At 39.3% G+C, this 14081-nt stretch overlaps 1 protein-coding gene across 5 annotated transcripts in view; it reads left to right on the top strand.

Moving 5' to 3' along the window:
• PLCB1 (phospholipase C beta 1) overlaps nt 1-14081 on the top strand; it is a 697632-nt gene that overhangs the window by 632231 nt on the left and 51320 nt on the right. The window contains exons 32-33 of one of the 5 annotated variants that reach the window (XM_057529143.1): nt 210-336; nt 7735-7955. The exons of 3 other annotated variants lie outside the window; for them this stretch is intronic. In XM_057529143.1, coding sequence (XP_057385126.1) covers nt 210-305 — 96 coding nt within the window. In that variant the 3' untranslated portion in view covers nt 306-336; nt 7735-7955. Of the gene's footprint in view, nt 1-209; nt 337-7734; nt 7956-14081 lie in introns of those variants that run through there. One more of the 5 variants, XM_057529142.1, reaches the window with a different exon arrangement.

The raw sequence follows: 14081 nt of genomic DNA, 5'->3' as shown, positions 1-14081 counted from the left end.
GGTAGAGAAGAACCAAAGAGAATTCAATTGCCAATTCCATTGCATTTGTGATGGGAAATGTTGAAGTAGATAAAGGAGCTTGAGGTTTTAAATCTCCATTCTAAAAGGCACTCCAAGAGAACTCCCAGACAGATAATTTGAAACAGAAGATGACTCAGAAATCAGTTTCAATGTCACAAAAATGACAGCCTCCCTTTTTTTCCACACAGGGGGACGGTTCCTCCTCATTCTTGTCGGAAACTTGCCATGAGGATCCCTCTGTTTCCCCCAACTTTACTCCCCCCAACCCTCAAGCTCTCAAGTGATGACCAGTGAGACCGGTGTCCTTCCGGCCAGGTAGGACAGGATGGGAGGGGTCGCTTTTGAGAGAAGGATGGCATGTAGCCATCTGGTTTACAGGCATCGTGGACTTGCTCCTTTGTTCTTCACCCCCCCCCCCCTTTACATTCCCATGTTTTTCCTGCTATAGTTCGGGTGGGTGATGCGTCCCTCATCTTTACGTGCCTTCCTCGGGTATTTATTGCTTCACCATTGTTCTCTCTCCTCCTTACATAAATTCCATTCTTCCATATTTTCTTCTTCGTTTGTCTTTTTTTTTTTTTTTTTTTAAGGATTTTCTTATTTATTTATTTATTTATTTATTTATTTTTTGGCTGTGTTGGGTCTTCGGTTCGTGCGAGGGCTTTCTCCAGTTGCGGCAAGCGGGGGCCACTCTTCATCGCGGTGCGGGGACCGCTCTTCATCGCGGTGCGCGGGCCTCTCTCTATCGCGGCCCCTCCCGTCGCGGGGCACAGGCTCCAGACGCGCAGGCTCAGTAGTTGTGGCCCACGGGCCCAGCTGCTCCGTGGCATGTGGGATCTTCCCAGACCAGGGCTCGAACCCGTGTCTCCTGCATTAGCAGGCAGATTCTCAACCACTGCGCCACCAGGGAAGCCCTTCGTTTGTCTTTTTGTTTCTCTCTTTGCTAAACTGGCTTCCCCTTTGGCCTTGATCTTTCTCTCTTACACTCAAACTATTATTTCCACTTTTGAAACATTTTTAAAATTCCTCCTTCTCACAGTACTGGTTTCCAATCTTATTACCTTAAAATCCAGTGGGATTAAATTAACTCTCAGGGAGTCTTCTTGACTCACTCCATTCAATTTACCACACCCTCCTTTTAAAACTACAGTAAAAGTCATTGCAATCCTACATGGTATTTTGAGTTAAGGGGATAGCTCAGGAGTTCCTGATTCTCTAGAATCAAGAGCTCTTGAAAATATCTAACCAATAGGGATGCTTGGGCCAGGGCCTGCTGGCTAGAGCAAATTGAAGCTTGAAAATTAAAGAGGACTTTAACTTGCTAGAGGAAATACATCATGAAATCTATTGGATTCCTTTGCTAATAAGAAAACTGGACTATGCCATTGCAATGGGTGTATATTTCAGGGAGAAAAGAGGCTTTATAGTGATTATTAAAAAAAAAAAACCTCTATTCTGATATATTGAAAACAGGGTTGTAGTGAGATTTATAATGTTTTTGTCTTCAAGCACTTGTTGACTTGTGAAGCAGTGCAGGTCAGAAACATGTTGAAGAATTAGTGGAAACAACAATTTTACTGAGAAAGAGGTGTTAAGTTCTTTCTCATCCTCTATATCAATTGCCACATACAGTGATGCTCTAGCTCAATTATTTTCATTTTGAATGAAAAAATGAATTACCTGGAGATCCTATGAAAATACAGATTCTGATTCAGGAGGTCTGGATGGCACCTGAGATTTGTATTTCTGACTCGCTCCCAGGGAATGTCCTGGATGCCACATCTCCAGGGACCACATTTGACTACCAGGGATCTAGTACATTCCTTCCTCCTGGCTGGAGCACCTGGAAGGAAAAGCTTTAAGCTGCCTTCATGGTGTTTTATTGTATTTTAATTTTTTTGCCTAATTAAGAGCCTGACCCTTTGATATCTTTTTATTTTGTACTATTGATTGTTATACTAGAAAGAGAAGCAGAGAATGTCATTTGAGAGCTAAGCCACGCCCTTAGCTTTTAGCTATGAATTCTGTCCATGTCCTCCCAGTGGTGATGATCTCGTCCCTGTGGTGACCTTGTGATAAAACTCACATTGGAAGGTGGGGTGTAGGAGGGGCGAGTACTATCAATTTCCCCAGGAAGATGTCAGGGGGACCTTGAAGATGTCTTCCTCATTGGGCTATCAGTGTTTAGGCTATCTTTTAAGTCATCCATTATAAGCATGATCAGATTGTGTTTTGTTGCACTTGCTGTTCCTGTCCTGGTATTTTTGAGATTTACTGTGAAACATTTAACAACACAGGGAGAGTATTGAATTCTCTTAGAAGAGGTAAATGACAGTGGAGCTCAGACACATGACTTGGGTTTTGTCTTTCAAAACAAATGCAATAGAGATGTAAAGGTTACACTTGTGTCACTGTACTCCATCAGGCTTGTGATGGCTGGTTCACAACTTGTTTTCCGTTCAGAATGTCAACTGACCTTCCTACTTAGCAAAAAATTATTTTCAAAAGAGATAGATATTCCCACAATACCTGGACATTATAAAAAATTCTTTAGTCACATAGTTAGTTTGACCCCTTTAGCTTCCCACATATAAAAAGACAACATAAAAATAAACCAATTTCACATTTTCCATGGAAAAGTAGATCTCATTGCTAAAATAGAAAAAAAAAATTACACTATTTTGTATTTGAAAAAGAACAAAATATTCTTCTTTTATAGCAGTGTACGGAAAGTATATTTCATACCAAATTTAATATTTCCCCAAAGGTTCCTTCCACACCTTAAACATCTCCATTGATAGACTAAAGCTGAAAACAAAATGAATGAATAAAAAGTAATTGTACATAAAGCCATCACACATTTGCCAGAAAAGAATGAGTTTTTACTCTAAAATTGATCCCAAGAATACTCATCATATAAATACTTGAAATTTCACATTTTTAAATTTGTGAATGCAAAACATCAGGGATGAAAATATATTCCTTGTTATCAACTAAAGATTAATAGGTGAAGCTGAACAGCTTAGTCATACTTTTAACCCTGGCAACTTCTATTTTTTAATAAATACAAATTACTGTAGAGCAAGATTAAAAAAAACAAAAAGGGATGTTTGCTTATTGTGCATATGCATTAACCTTTAGGTAAAGAGCTATAAAATGACAAATTAAAAAAATAATGGTAATAAAAATAAATAAATAAATAAATAAAATGACCAATTTCTAAAAATGCTAATGGTATAGCTTTGGAAAATCATAAATTTATGTCAAGTATTAAGTGCTTGCTTTATTCTAAGCTATACCTATTTCAATAGGGAGTACAAATGCATGAAAACCACAGTTTCTACAATCTGTAAAACAAATAAAGAGCAATTCAAGGCCATAGAAGGACATTAACATTTTTTTCCTGACACTTAAATAATAAAAACAAGAACAACTAGCATTTACTGAGCACTTACTATGTTGACAAGCACCTTCTACGCACATTACATGTGTCATCTTATTCTTGCCATTGTGCAGTTGAGGGAACTAAAGTTTTTAAAGGTTAATTACTTTACTAAAGTCATACAAGAAGTGCCAAACCTTGGAGACCCCATGTTTTGTATCCTTCAGTTTTCTCAGTAAATATCAGAAGCTATGGTTTTGTGATCTAGTTGTCAGGGGTGTGAGATCACTTTCTCACATTTCATGGGCAGGCCAGCAATAAGGGTCCACTGTCTGTGCCTCAGTACACTCATATGTAGAGTGGAGAGACTCCCAGCCTCTCTGTTGAAGGAAGCAGGTCTCTGAGTGGTGAGACGGGGTAGACACCTGTCACATATGACAAAGCCTGTTTCGTTTGCTGGTGGCACACCCCGGCCTCCACAAGATCATGACCAAATCTTGCCAAGGATTTAGCCCCTAAACTGGTCACAGGAGCAAAGGAATTAACCATCATGGGCAGGATGTTCAAGTTTCTCAAAATCGCTTGTTTTTAACAAACATCTGGGAGAAGAACATCTCCCAGGACTAGATGTTAGAAAACTTCCAGCCCAGTGAAAACAGACCTCACCTCCAGGAAGTCTGTACTTGAAAGGTGGGCAGCTGTTTTCTGTGTTCACTGCATCCAGTGGGAAAGCACTGCCAAGCAGAGGGGGAACTCTGAGGCGTGGTGGTGCCTGCTTGGGTGGGTTCAAAGGATTTGACACAACCCTAGCTGCTGAACATGCACTGCTCCCCTGTGTGAAGCATTGGGATTGAGGTCAGACACCCTCACCTCCTCCCAACCTTGACTTGCCTTCTCCCGTCACATCTCCACTCACAGGCACCCAGCTTACATGTACTGATGCTGAGCTCAACCAGAGACCCAGTGGTCTTTCTTCCCTTGAGATCCCCTTCCCTCCACATTTTCTCTCCACATTCTCCCCTCTTAAATCCTTCTTTTTCCCCAGCTCTAGAAGAGCATCCTTGTTAACTAACACCTACTTCTCCCACTTGAAAAGTCCTGTCCTGGATTATGAGAAAGAAGTTTGGGTCCACACTAGGCTCTGTGCCATGGTCTATTTGTATTTGTTAAGGAATTATTTTTATGGCTTTTGTTTTTTCATTCAAAGAATATTTACTCAGCCCTACTATTTACCCTGAGGTTACTAGGGAATCCAAAGGAACATTTGGAAAAGCAATATCTCCTTTTAGATTGTATCTACGTCTCAGTTAAAGCACAGAAAGGGGCTTCTCCAGAGCATGTGACAGATGACCCTGTTCTCCTTTTGCTCTGGAGTTAGAGTGAGGAGAACTGCTTTGGACTAAATTGTGAAAGATTTAAGCAAGAAACAAAAGTTTCCGAGAGGTAGAATATCTAAATACCTAAAGGGATTCCCAAGGGTTATTCTGTGTCTCTTTGAAGATCTTTAAATGTGGCAACAAAGAGGCTGTCTGCAAGCAGAGGGTTGTGTACCGACCGGGTGACCTTTTTATGATCTCCTTTAGTCCATGAAGAATACGGTTAATTAAACTCAGAAGTTTGCCACTAAAATAATAGGTATGAGATCCAGAGAATTCAAGGTGTTGGAGGACTCATTAAATAAGGTTGCATAAATATCATGCTGAAAGATTTAATGAGTCCATAGGGTCAGTTATAGAACAATGGAGCATAGATGACCTAGAAAAAATAAATTAGAATCGATATTGTGCTTCTGAGTTAACAACTATAGATTGCTATATGAACACCTGAGAGAGAAATTCTATAATTATATCTTAATGCTGCATGTTGGTTTTCTCATCCCAGGGAAAATGAAAATTGCTCAGTTTTCTTTTACTTGTCAGTAATAAAAATAAAATGTTATATGTGTGTTCATTTCTGTGGTCTCTAGGAACCATGAATGCTTAAGTAGCTACAACTAGATAAATAGTGTTAATTTTTTCCTTTAATTCAACTAATATTTATTGAATGCTACTGCATAGCAGGCACTAGGCTGCATGCTGGGAAAATAAAAGGATGTAAAAAGATGCAACCTTGGGCTTCCCTGGTGGCGCAGTGGTTGAGAATCTGCCTGCCAATGCAGGGGACACGGGTACGAGCCCTGGTCTGGGAAGATCCCACATGCCACGGAGCAACTAGTCCCGTGAGCCACAACTACTGAGCCTGCGCGTCTGGAGCCTGTGCTCCGCGACAAGAGAGGCCACAATAGTGAGAGGCCCGCGCACCGCAATGAAGAGTGGCCCCCGCTTGCCACAACTAGAGAAAGCCCTCGCACAGAAACGAAGACCCAACACAGCCAAAAATAAAAATAAATTAAAAAAAAAAAAAAAAAGATGCAACTTTACCAACCCCCCACCTCAAATTACTGTCTAGGGCAACCCTGTCAATAGAACTTTCTGCAGTGATGGAAATATTCCATGTCTGAGAGTCCAGTGCAGTAGCCACAGGTAGTTATTTAGTATTTGAAATGTGATTAGTGCAACTGAGGAATTGAATATTTAATTTCATTTAAATTTAAGCATAACAGTGGTATGGCTAACATATGGGCAGCCCAGGAAGATAAGATGCTGAATCTAAATTTCTAATGTATGATCTACCTTTCTACAAAGGATTTGTGTTGGGACCAAACACTATGATCATTATTATAATAGAGCTCTTTACAGGGGAGGAAGGGCTGACTCTTCTTGGGGAAACCAAGGAAAGCTTCCCAGAGCTGGTAACCTTTGACCTACAGGAGGAAGTGGAAGTTTATCCAGCAGAGGAGCGGGTAGGAAGGAATTCCTCATGACATTGTGACAAAGCCTGAGGTGCAAGGATCACATTACTGCTGCAGAATTGCATGTAATTTCATAATTCACATGTTGTATTAGTTAGTCTGTGCTTTCATCACAAAATATCTCCAACTGGGTGGCCTAAACAAGAGAAAATTATTTTCTTACAGTTGTGCAGTCAGAAGTCCAAGATCAAGGTGCCAGCAGGGTGGTTTCTGTGAGGCTTCTCACTTCCTGGCAGGTGGTGCCTTCTTGCTGTGTCCTTACATGACCTTTGACCTGCAGTCATGCACAGAGAGGGAGAGAGAGAGAGACAGAAACTCTGGTGTATCTTCCTCTTCCTATAAGGACACCAGTTCTATCAGATTACGGCCCCACCCTTATGACCTCATTTAACCTCCTTAAAGGTTCCATCTCCAAAAACAGTCACATACAATGAGGCTTCAACATATAAATTTTGAGGGGACACAATTCAGTTCATAAAACATGTTTCAATAAGCAAATATCTTTTTCTCTGTTTTTTTTTTCCCAAGAAAAGGAGATATATACCACACACTCAGCTCACACACATATGTAGAAAACTATCACCTACTGATCTATCATCCAATGATTTTAATCCTTGATTTTTATTTGTCTATTAATAGATAACATAGAGTTCTGGAAAATTAACAAGTAAAAAAAAATCTAAAGCAAAGTGTCCACCTCTCAGAACTCGAATGTAATTAAATATTAAATATTGCTTAAGCAAATAGTAATAATTTTCCTTTATTCTCTGAGGACAAACCATTGATGAGCTGGAGCTGGTCATACTAGCTCAGAGGAACTCATTTTTAAATTTTCCAGGAATTCTGTGAGCCAGTTGTTAAACACAGACACTGTTGAAAAGTAAATTATATAGATTTACAATTAAACAAATCATACTAAAAACAAAGGGATCTATAAGGGAAAAGAATATATATAAAACGGAATCACTTTGCTTGAAACTAACACAACATTGTAAATCAACTATACTTCAATTTAAAAAAAAGAAAAATAAAAAAAAAAACACAGAAAATAAAGACAAAGGTAACAAATATCCTAAACTCACCACTGCTAATTAATTAAGACATTTCACTATTGCCTGTGCCCTGGAGGTAAGTTACATCTGTGGTGCCTGTAGGGTCACTGCAATGGATTCCTACCACACACCTCTTCCTAACTCTTTGTTCAGGGTCCTCACATTTGTGGCTTGAAATTGGCTACAGTGAGTATATTTACACCATGGAAATAAACAACTGCCACAAACCAGGCTCTTTTTTTTCCCTAGGAGAACAGCGTATTCAACATTCACCAGTACACCACTGGCACAAACCTTACTGTTTTATGGCATAGGTTTTTCCCAGAATTGTGCAGAGTTCCTTTTGCAAACATTATTACCCGTCCTTTGTGAACAAAATTTTCTACTGAAACATAATTTATTACCTTTTTTAAACCTTTTTTTTCTAGGTTTCTTCCACCAGAAAGAGTCAGTGCTGCCTTGCTGACCTATGAACTCTCAAGCCCTGCATATATAAAATATTTCGGGGGTGGGCAACAGAAAAGTCTCCTCAAACCTAAGCCTAGCATTGACATCATTTTTCTAACCCATTCAGCAATGTCTTGCATCTGAAAATTGCCTCAGCTGTAACATAATATCCCTCCCACTGCTAATACTACTCCACAGCGAATACTAAGCTAACAATTTCCTTGTTCGTTTTAAAGAGGCCATTTTTTTTTTTCTCTGCTAAGTTTTAAGTAACAATAAATGAAGTAGAATAGAAAACTGCTGGGGTAAATAACAGTTTTCAGATGAAGTTTTATTTTCTGTAGGAAACATTTCTCTCCGAGGTTGGTCTTTTATTCCAAACAAGTAAGAAGTGGCTCAGGCTTTGAAAATGAAATGCCAATTCTCATTCAATCTTTTATTAAAACTACAATTAAGCCACACCTGTGTTCTCTAAACTCTGCAGCCCAGGAGGTGAAAGTGACTTGTCTGAGGTCACAGAGGGGCAGCACTCAGTGCCTGCCCAGATCTTTCACTCCAAATTGACACCCCAGTACCTCTTGCTTTCTGACTACAACCATGTTCATTTATGATTTCTTTTATCATCGTCATATTGTATGAGGCTGTTATGAGGGTGATGAGAGAAGAAGATGTTCAAGCAGAAAAGATTAAGTGACTTGAAGTTTTCACCCATTCTCCAGGTGTAGCTTACATGCACAAAAAATTGAGAATCATGAATCTAGGTTGAATTGAAGCATAGGATGGATAAAATCCTTGGCATAGAGAGGGAAAAGAGAAAGGATCCCAGGACTTAGTTCCAGATAACTCTTCATTTTAAGAAGTCTGGTAGAGGAAAAAAAGCCTGAAAGGGACAGAAAAGGTACAACCTGTGAGTTGGGAGGGAAAAACCAAGAAGAATAAAAGGCATTCCTATGAAGGCAATGATCCATAGTGTCTACAGGACTCAGTAGATGCTGCTTTAGTGACCACGTGTCCTTTGACTTTAGTGACCAGGAGGTTATTGGTGTCCTGGGTGTGAGTGAGGGGTCACGGGAAATGTGGGAGTGGAGCAAAACAAGGGTGGAATGAGCAGGAGGCAAGGAATAGGAGATAGCTTACCTACCACTCTTCTCGAAGCTCAGACTTGAAGAGAAGCAGAAATCTGAAATAGTAATGAGGGATGTCAGGAATCGGGGGAAAACCCATTTGAAGAGAGATGAATGAGTACTTCTAACCTATGGTCCAGTCTAGTTTATCATGAGATTATTAAATAAAATGATTGCCAGGGAAGAATGGGGAAAAAGAGATTTCACCCATTTATTGGTTGGCAGGGTTGTGTTTTCCTCTGGTGAATCAATATTCAGCAGAAGGACAATATCTTAATGAGTGTGCAGCATCAATTATCCAGAACTATCAAGAACAATAAGAAGCTTCCCTACACACTGTTTAAAGGTTAGGTTGTTTTCTCTTGCTATTTAGTACATTGATTGTGATCTTCAGAGCTGGTCCAGAAGGGCACAGAGCCTGCATGGCTGCCACGCGAAAGCATCTATAGATCAAGAGACTTCCGCATTTACCATCCTGTAATTAGAATTCACTCCGCCTTGTGTAGCAGTGAAATTATTTTGCACATGATAAGCTGATATATTTTCTTTTCCTTTTAAGCTTCCTCCTTCCCTCTCTGCCATCCATCCCACCCCACCCCGCCCTGGCGGAGTCATGGCTCCAGGAAAGGCAAGGCTGGGATTCCCTTAAGGAGAAGACCCTCATTAGCAGGGCAGAAATCTTGCAAAAGTGAGATTTCAAGAGAGGAAAGGATTTCTCCAAATTTCTTTAGTTTCTTTTAACTCCAGGCCTGAAGGGCTAAGCCTTACTAAACACCCACCCTAACACTCAGAATGTGACAAGAGGAAGAGGAGAGCCTGCCTTTTCCAACCCTAGGAATTGTGGAGAAAAGAAGGGAGAGAGGATAGAGCAGGAGGTGAGATTTGTATGTACCTCTCTGACTTCTAGTCTCTGGGCCAAAATCTGGAAGATTCTAGACAGGGCTCACGGGTTCCATATCATGTGTGCCTTAGAAGGGACAGGAGCATTCCTGAGTGCCCCAGTGATGGGAAACGGTGGTGGTGAGGGGGCCGGTGGAAGCCTAAGAACAAGACAGAAGTCCCGCCAGGTCCATTGGCCCAGACCATGGACTCAAGCAGTGGCTACCAATCAATCACCCCAAATGGCCAGTAGGCATTTGTCCATGGAGAATTTTAGAACAGCCCCTTCACAGCAGAGACCTGTGAGGATGTAAGGGAAGCCTGCCACCTTCTCTTCTCCCACTTTGAAGACACAGAGTTCTATAGAGACTTAGCCACCATCTTGGGAAGCTAAAAATGGGAAGGACATTTTTGAAAGATTGCACTTTACCCAAAGAGACTGATTCATGCAAGAAACTTTTAAGACCAACCCTATAGGGAGCTGGAATTTTTAAGCAACTCTAAGGAAATTGTCTATTTCCTTTAATAGTTAGAAAGGCTAGGACAGCTCCCCTTGCTGTCATTGGAAAAGCAGCTCCTACACCTCCAGGGAGAGTGGTTTGGGGAAGTGTTTCCACTGTGACTTAAATGACAACCATTTCACGGGCAGGAAGCTCAGGGACTGCGGTAGGCAGTGCCAGCCACTCAGAGTCAATTGAAAGGGAATGGGTCGCCTGGGAGTTTTCTAACCTGATTGCAGGTTTCCTGGACACTGTGTCCTCTCCTGACCCAACACCTGCTGTGACACAGATGTTTGTAATGAGGTGAATAACAAACAGTTTTATGGAGATTGGGTCACATGGGAAGAAAAGGCACCCTTACCCTGGTGGCACCTGCCTTTTCCTGTTCTCTCCTATCATTTTCTCTACCAAACTGAACTCTGATCAAATACTTCAGCAAGATTTTTAATCAAAACCTTTAAATGCACATTTTTAGAAGAAGACTTTTTTTCTGTTTCAGGGCTGAAAATTATGCTCAGTTCTGCTGAGCTATAACCAGAAATTTGTTTTTTAATGTCTGTTTCACATGTAAGAGCTCAGAATATCCTTCTGTTAAGAGGAGCTCTAAAATAAAATATTCCTAATAGACAGATTAATTAGACTGGCTCTTGACAGCCACTGCTCTGGTGTTATTTCAATGGATTTATCCCACAGGTGTATCCATAGGTGAATGTGTGTCCCTGTGAGAGCACAGAGCCAGCGAAACTTTCCGTGTGACCTTCCAGTCTCCTCTCCATGCTGACATGACCCCTAGAACTGAGGCTCAGCTGGGGCTTTCAGAAATAATCACTTCCTTTTCTTTAAACCTTGTGCCTAAATATATTGTTCAGTGTGTTGGCAGAGTTTATCATGATCATTTACATAACTACAATTCCTGCATATTTAAATCCTACTGGCAAACTAAAATGTGAAAAAGCTGTTATGTGAGATTTTACAAGAGCCCAAGATGAAGAATAAAGACACCTAGGATGGTCCTCAACTGCACTGCACTGCTGTCATTGTGTTACCAGGATTCTGGCCTTCAGGAACACTCTATCTAAGGATTAAAGCTAATTTAGTTGGAAAACCTAGAGATTGTATATTGAGAACTGTTTTATCATGTAGATTTCTAATCTTGAAATTATAGTACTCACTTATCAAGGAGTAAAATAGAAAATAGGTTTTGTTTTTAATTTTCTTTATCTCTTGAAACTGGAGGGCAGTGGATTTGAAAGTAGCTCTCCAGTCCTTCATCTGTCCATTTGTCCATCTGTCTATGATACATACTTGCATATATATATGTAAACATTTTATATATATTTAAAAATATATATTTTATCTATATTGCATATATTGATATATATGTAAACATATTTAAAAGGCAGACTTACTCATTGTTTTGGTACATACCTCTAATCTAAACAAGCCTGTGTTGGTACTTAATAGTTTGTCAGTGAAATTGTATTACAATGCAATACAATAAGGGTATGAATGCCCCTAAATAGCCTCTTGCCCACTTTGAGCTTTGCACTATGTGCATTACCTATCTCTTAAATTTGTTAATCCATTGATTTTTTTTTTTCAAAACACATGTAAATGCTATTACACACATCCTCTACTATGACACCAACAAACAAATCCTCAAATGAGCACACCTCTCTGTGGCTTGCTTCACAGCTATCTCCACACTGGCTATCCAGGTATAATGTCCATTATTTTAAAAATCCAGTCCCCTTTAATTTCAGATCACGTGCTTCCCTTCTCTGTTGTGCAGATGTCAGATAAATGTGATTTCTGCTGTATTGCATTGTTTGTTCCAGTCTTCTTTCCTCTGTGTTCCTTTCTTTATTCGTTTTCAGCTGCTATTAATTTATACACAGTTCAAGGGGGAGGGAAGCATATTAATTGAAAACTTGATTACATAACCTTGAGGGTTTGCTTGCGTGTCCAGGAATGGCATTTCCCCTGATTGATTTATCTGCCCTGACTTAATAGAGGATTTTTCCACTGGTCTGACAACATCATGTGTTCAGACTCTGGTGTCATGCTTTGCTATTCTCATTATTCACACAAAAATGTGTTGATGGGCTGTGGACAAATTAAATTTATAATCATCCAAAGGTGGGATAAAAGAGCTATTGCTAACCCTGGTGATCCTAAGGTACAAAATTTTAGAAAATTACATAAACAATAAGAATTGCAAGGAGTTTTGAAAGAAACTGAGCTGACACTTTCACTTAGCTGATGTGAAAAGAGGCCCAGAGAGGTCCACTTACAGGTGGACACCTGAAAACTTATGTAAGAAAAAAGAATTTTATTAGACACTGGATGAAATTTGAATATTAAAAGTCAAAAGTTTTCTTCTATAGCAGCAGTAATCTCTCCTATATATATAATATATATACATATAATAATTAAGTAAAAAATAAAACCACAGAAACCATAAGATATAGAATATATATTTAAAAACAAATTTATGTAAACTATGTATAGATATTCTTAAGGAGTCTTGTGGATTTCTGTGGGAGAGATTCCTAGAAGTGATATTTAAGTGATTTCTCATAAAATGATAGTGAAAAAAAAAAGAGTCCAAGAATACAAAAGAGGAGATAACGATGTTTAGAAGATCAATATGAAATTGGAAGATAGAAGGCAAATGGAAGGGAGATAACTGATTTTGCAGAAGAAGGAAGGAGAAAGCTAAATGCTCGGAGCACAGGATCCCAGCAGAGAGGGGCACCAGAAAGAAAACTGAGGGAAGCAAATTATCAAAGAAATATGATAAGAAACATTTTTCACAACTGAAGGACATTAGTTACCAGATCGAAAGGCTCAGCAACAAGAAGGGAAGAATCCACAGTAAGTCCCAAAGCTGGGAAGTTTTGGAACATCAGAAACAGAGGGAAACTTCTAAATGTTTCCAGAAAGAAAACTACAGGTCACAAGTTGAAAGTCAGAATGGGGTCAAGCTTCTCTACAGAAACTTTGGAAAATTGGAGGGAGTGAAACAATGTCTCTATTAAATGATTTAATGCAGAATTGTATATCTGGACTCTTAAGCAAGAGAGTAGAACTGAAAAACATGTGCAGACATGCAAAATAGAATATCACCTATATATTTTTCTAAAATGCAGAACAAACTCTATGTTTCTCTCTGTGTATATGCATAGATATGAATATGAAGAATAGATAGAGAAGTTCTGGACATTTACACACCAAACTTTTAAACTGTGGGTAAACTTGAGGCTGGGATTGGAAAGGTGGTCAAGGGGTACTATACAGCTCTCTATATTGTGTGTTTGCATGTGTTTCTTGAAATAATGTATCTCTATATTACCTGGGTGATCAAAAATATTCTGAATTTTAATGTAAAAGTCTCCATTACTGATAAAAGTTAGTTCTAAATGGGAGATTGTTTGAAATTTTAAGCTTTTCTCTAACTGTTCATCTGGATCCACTTCTTTCAAGTGCCCTCTTTCTTTCTATTTCTAGCTTTAAAAAAGCCAATTTAGTCTAAAAGGAGCCATTATGGTTCCTGGATATCATTGCATCTCTGCTAATGAGCCCTTCAAACTTGATTGGTTTTTAGTAGAATTACTCTGATTCTGAAGTCACCTGTTTTCCTCAGCCATATAAAAACCTACATCTGTTGCTGATAGGATCTAAGATGTGAAAACATCAAAAAGCAAGCTGGAGAGACCTGAGTTTCCAATGAAAACAAATAAAGACTCTGTATAACTTTTAAAATATGTTTAAATGAGTCAAACCATGGAAAAGAAATTAAGGAATGCTCAAAGGACAATTTCC

Source organism: Balaenoptera acutorostrata, chromosome 15 (genome assembly GCF_949987535.1).
Source record: "Balaenoptera acutorostrata chromosome 15, mBalAcu1.1, whole genome shotgun sequence".
Taxonomy (NCBI): Eukaryota; Metazoa; Chordata; class Mammalia; order Artiodactyla; family Balaenopteridae; genus Balaenoptera; species Balaenoptera acutorostrata.
This window is presented reverse-complemented; position numbering and strand designations above follow the sequence as displayed.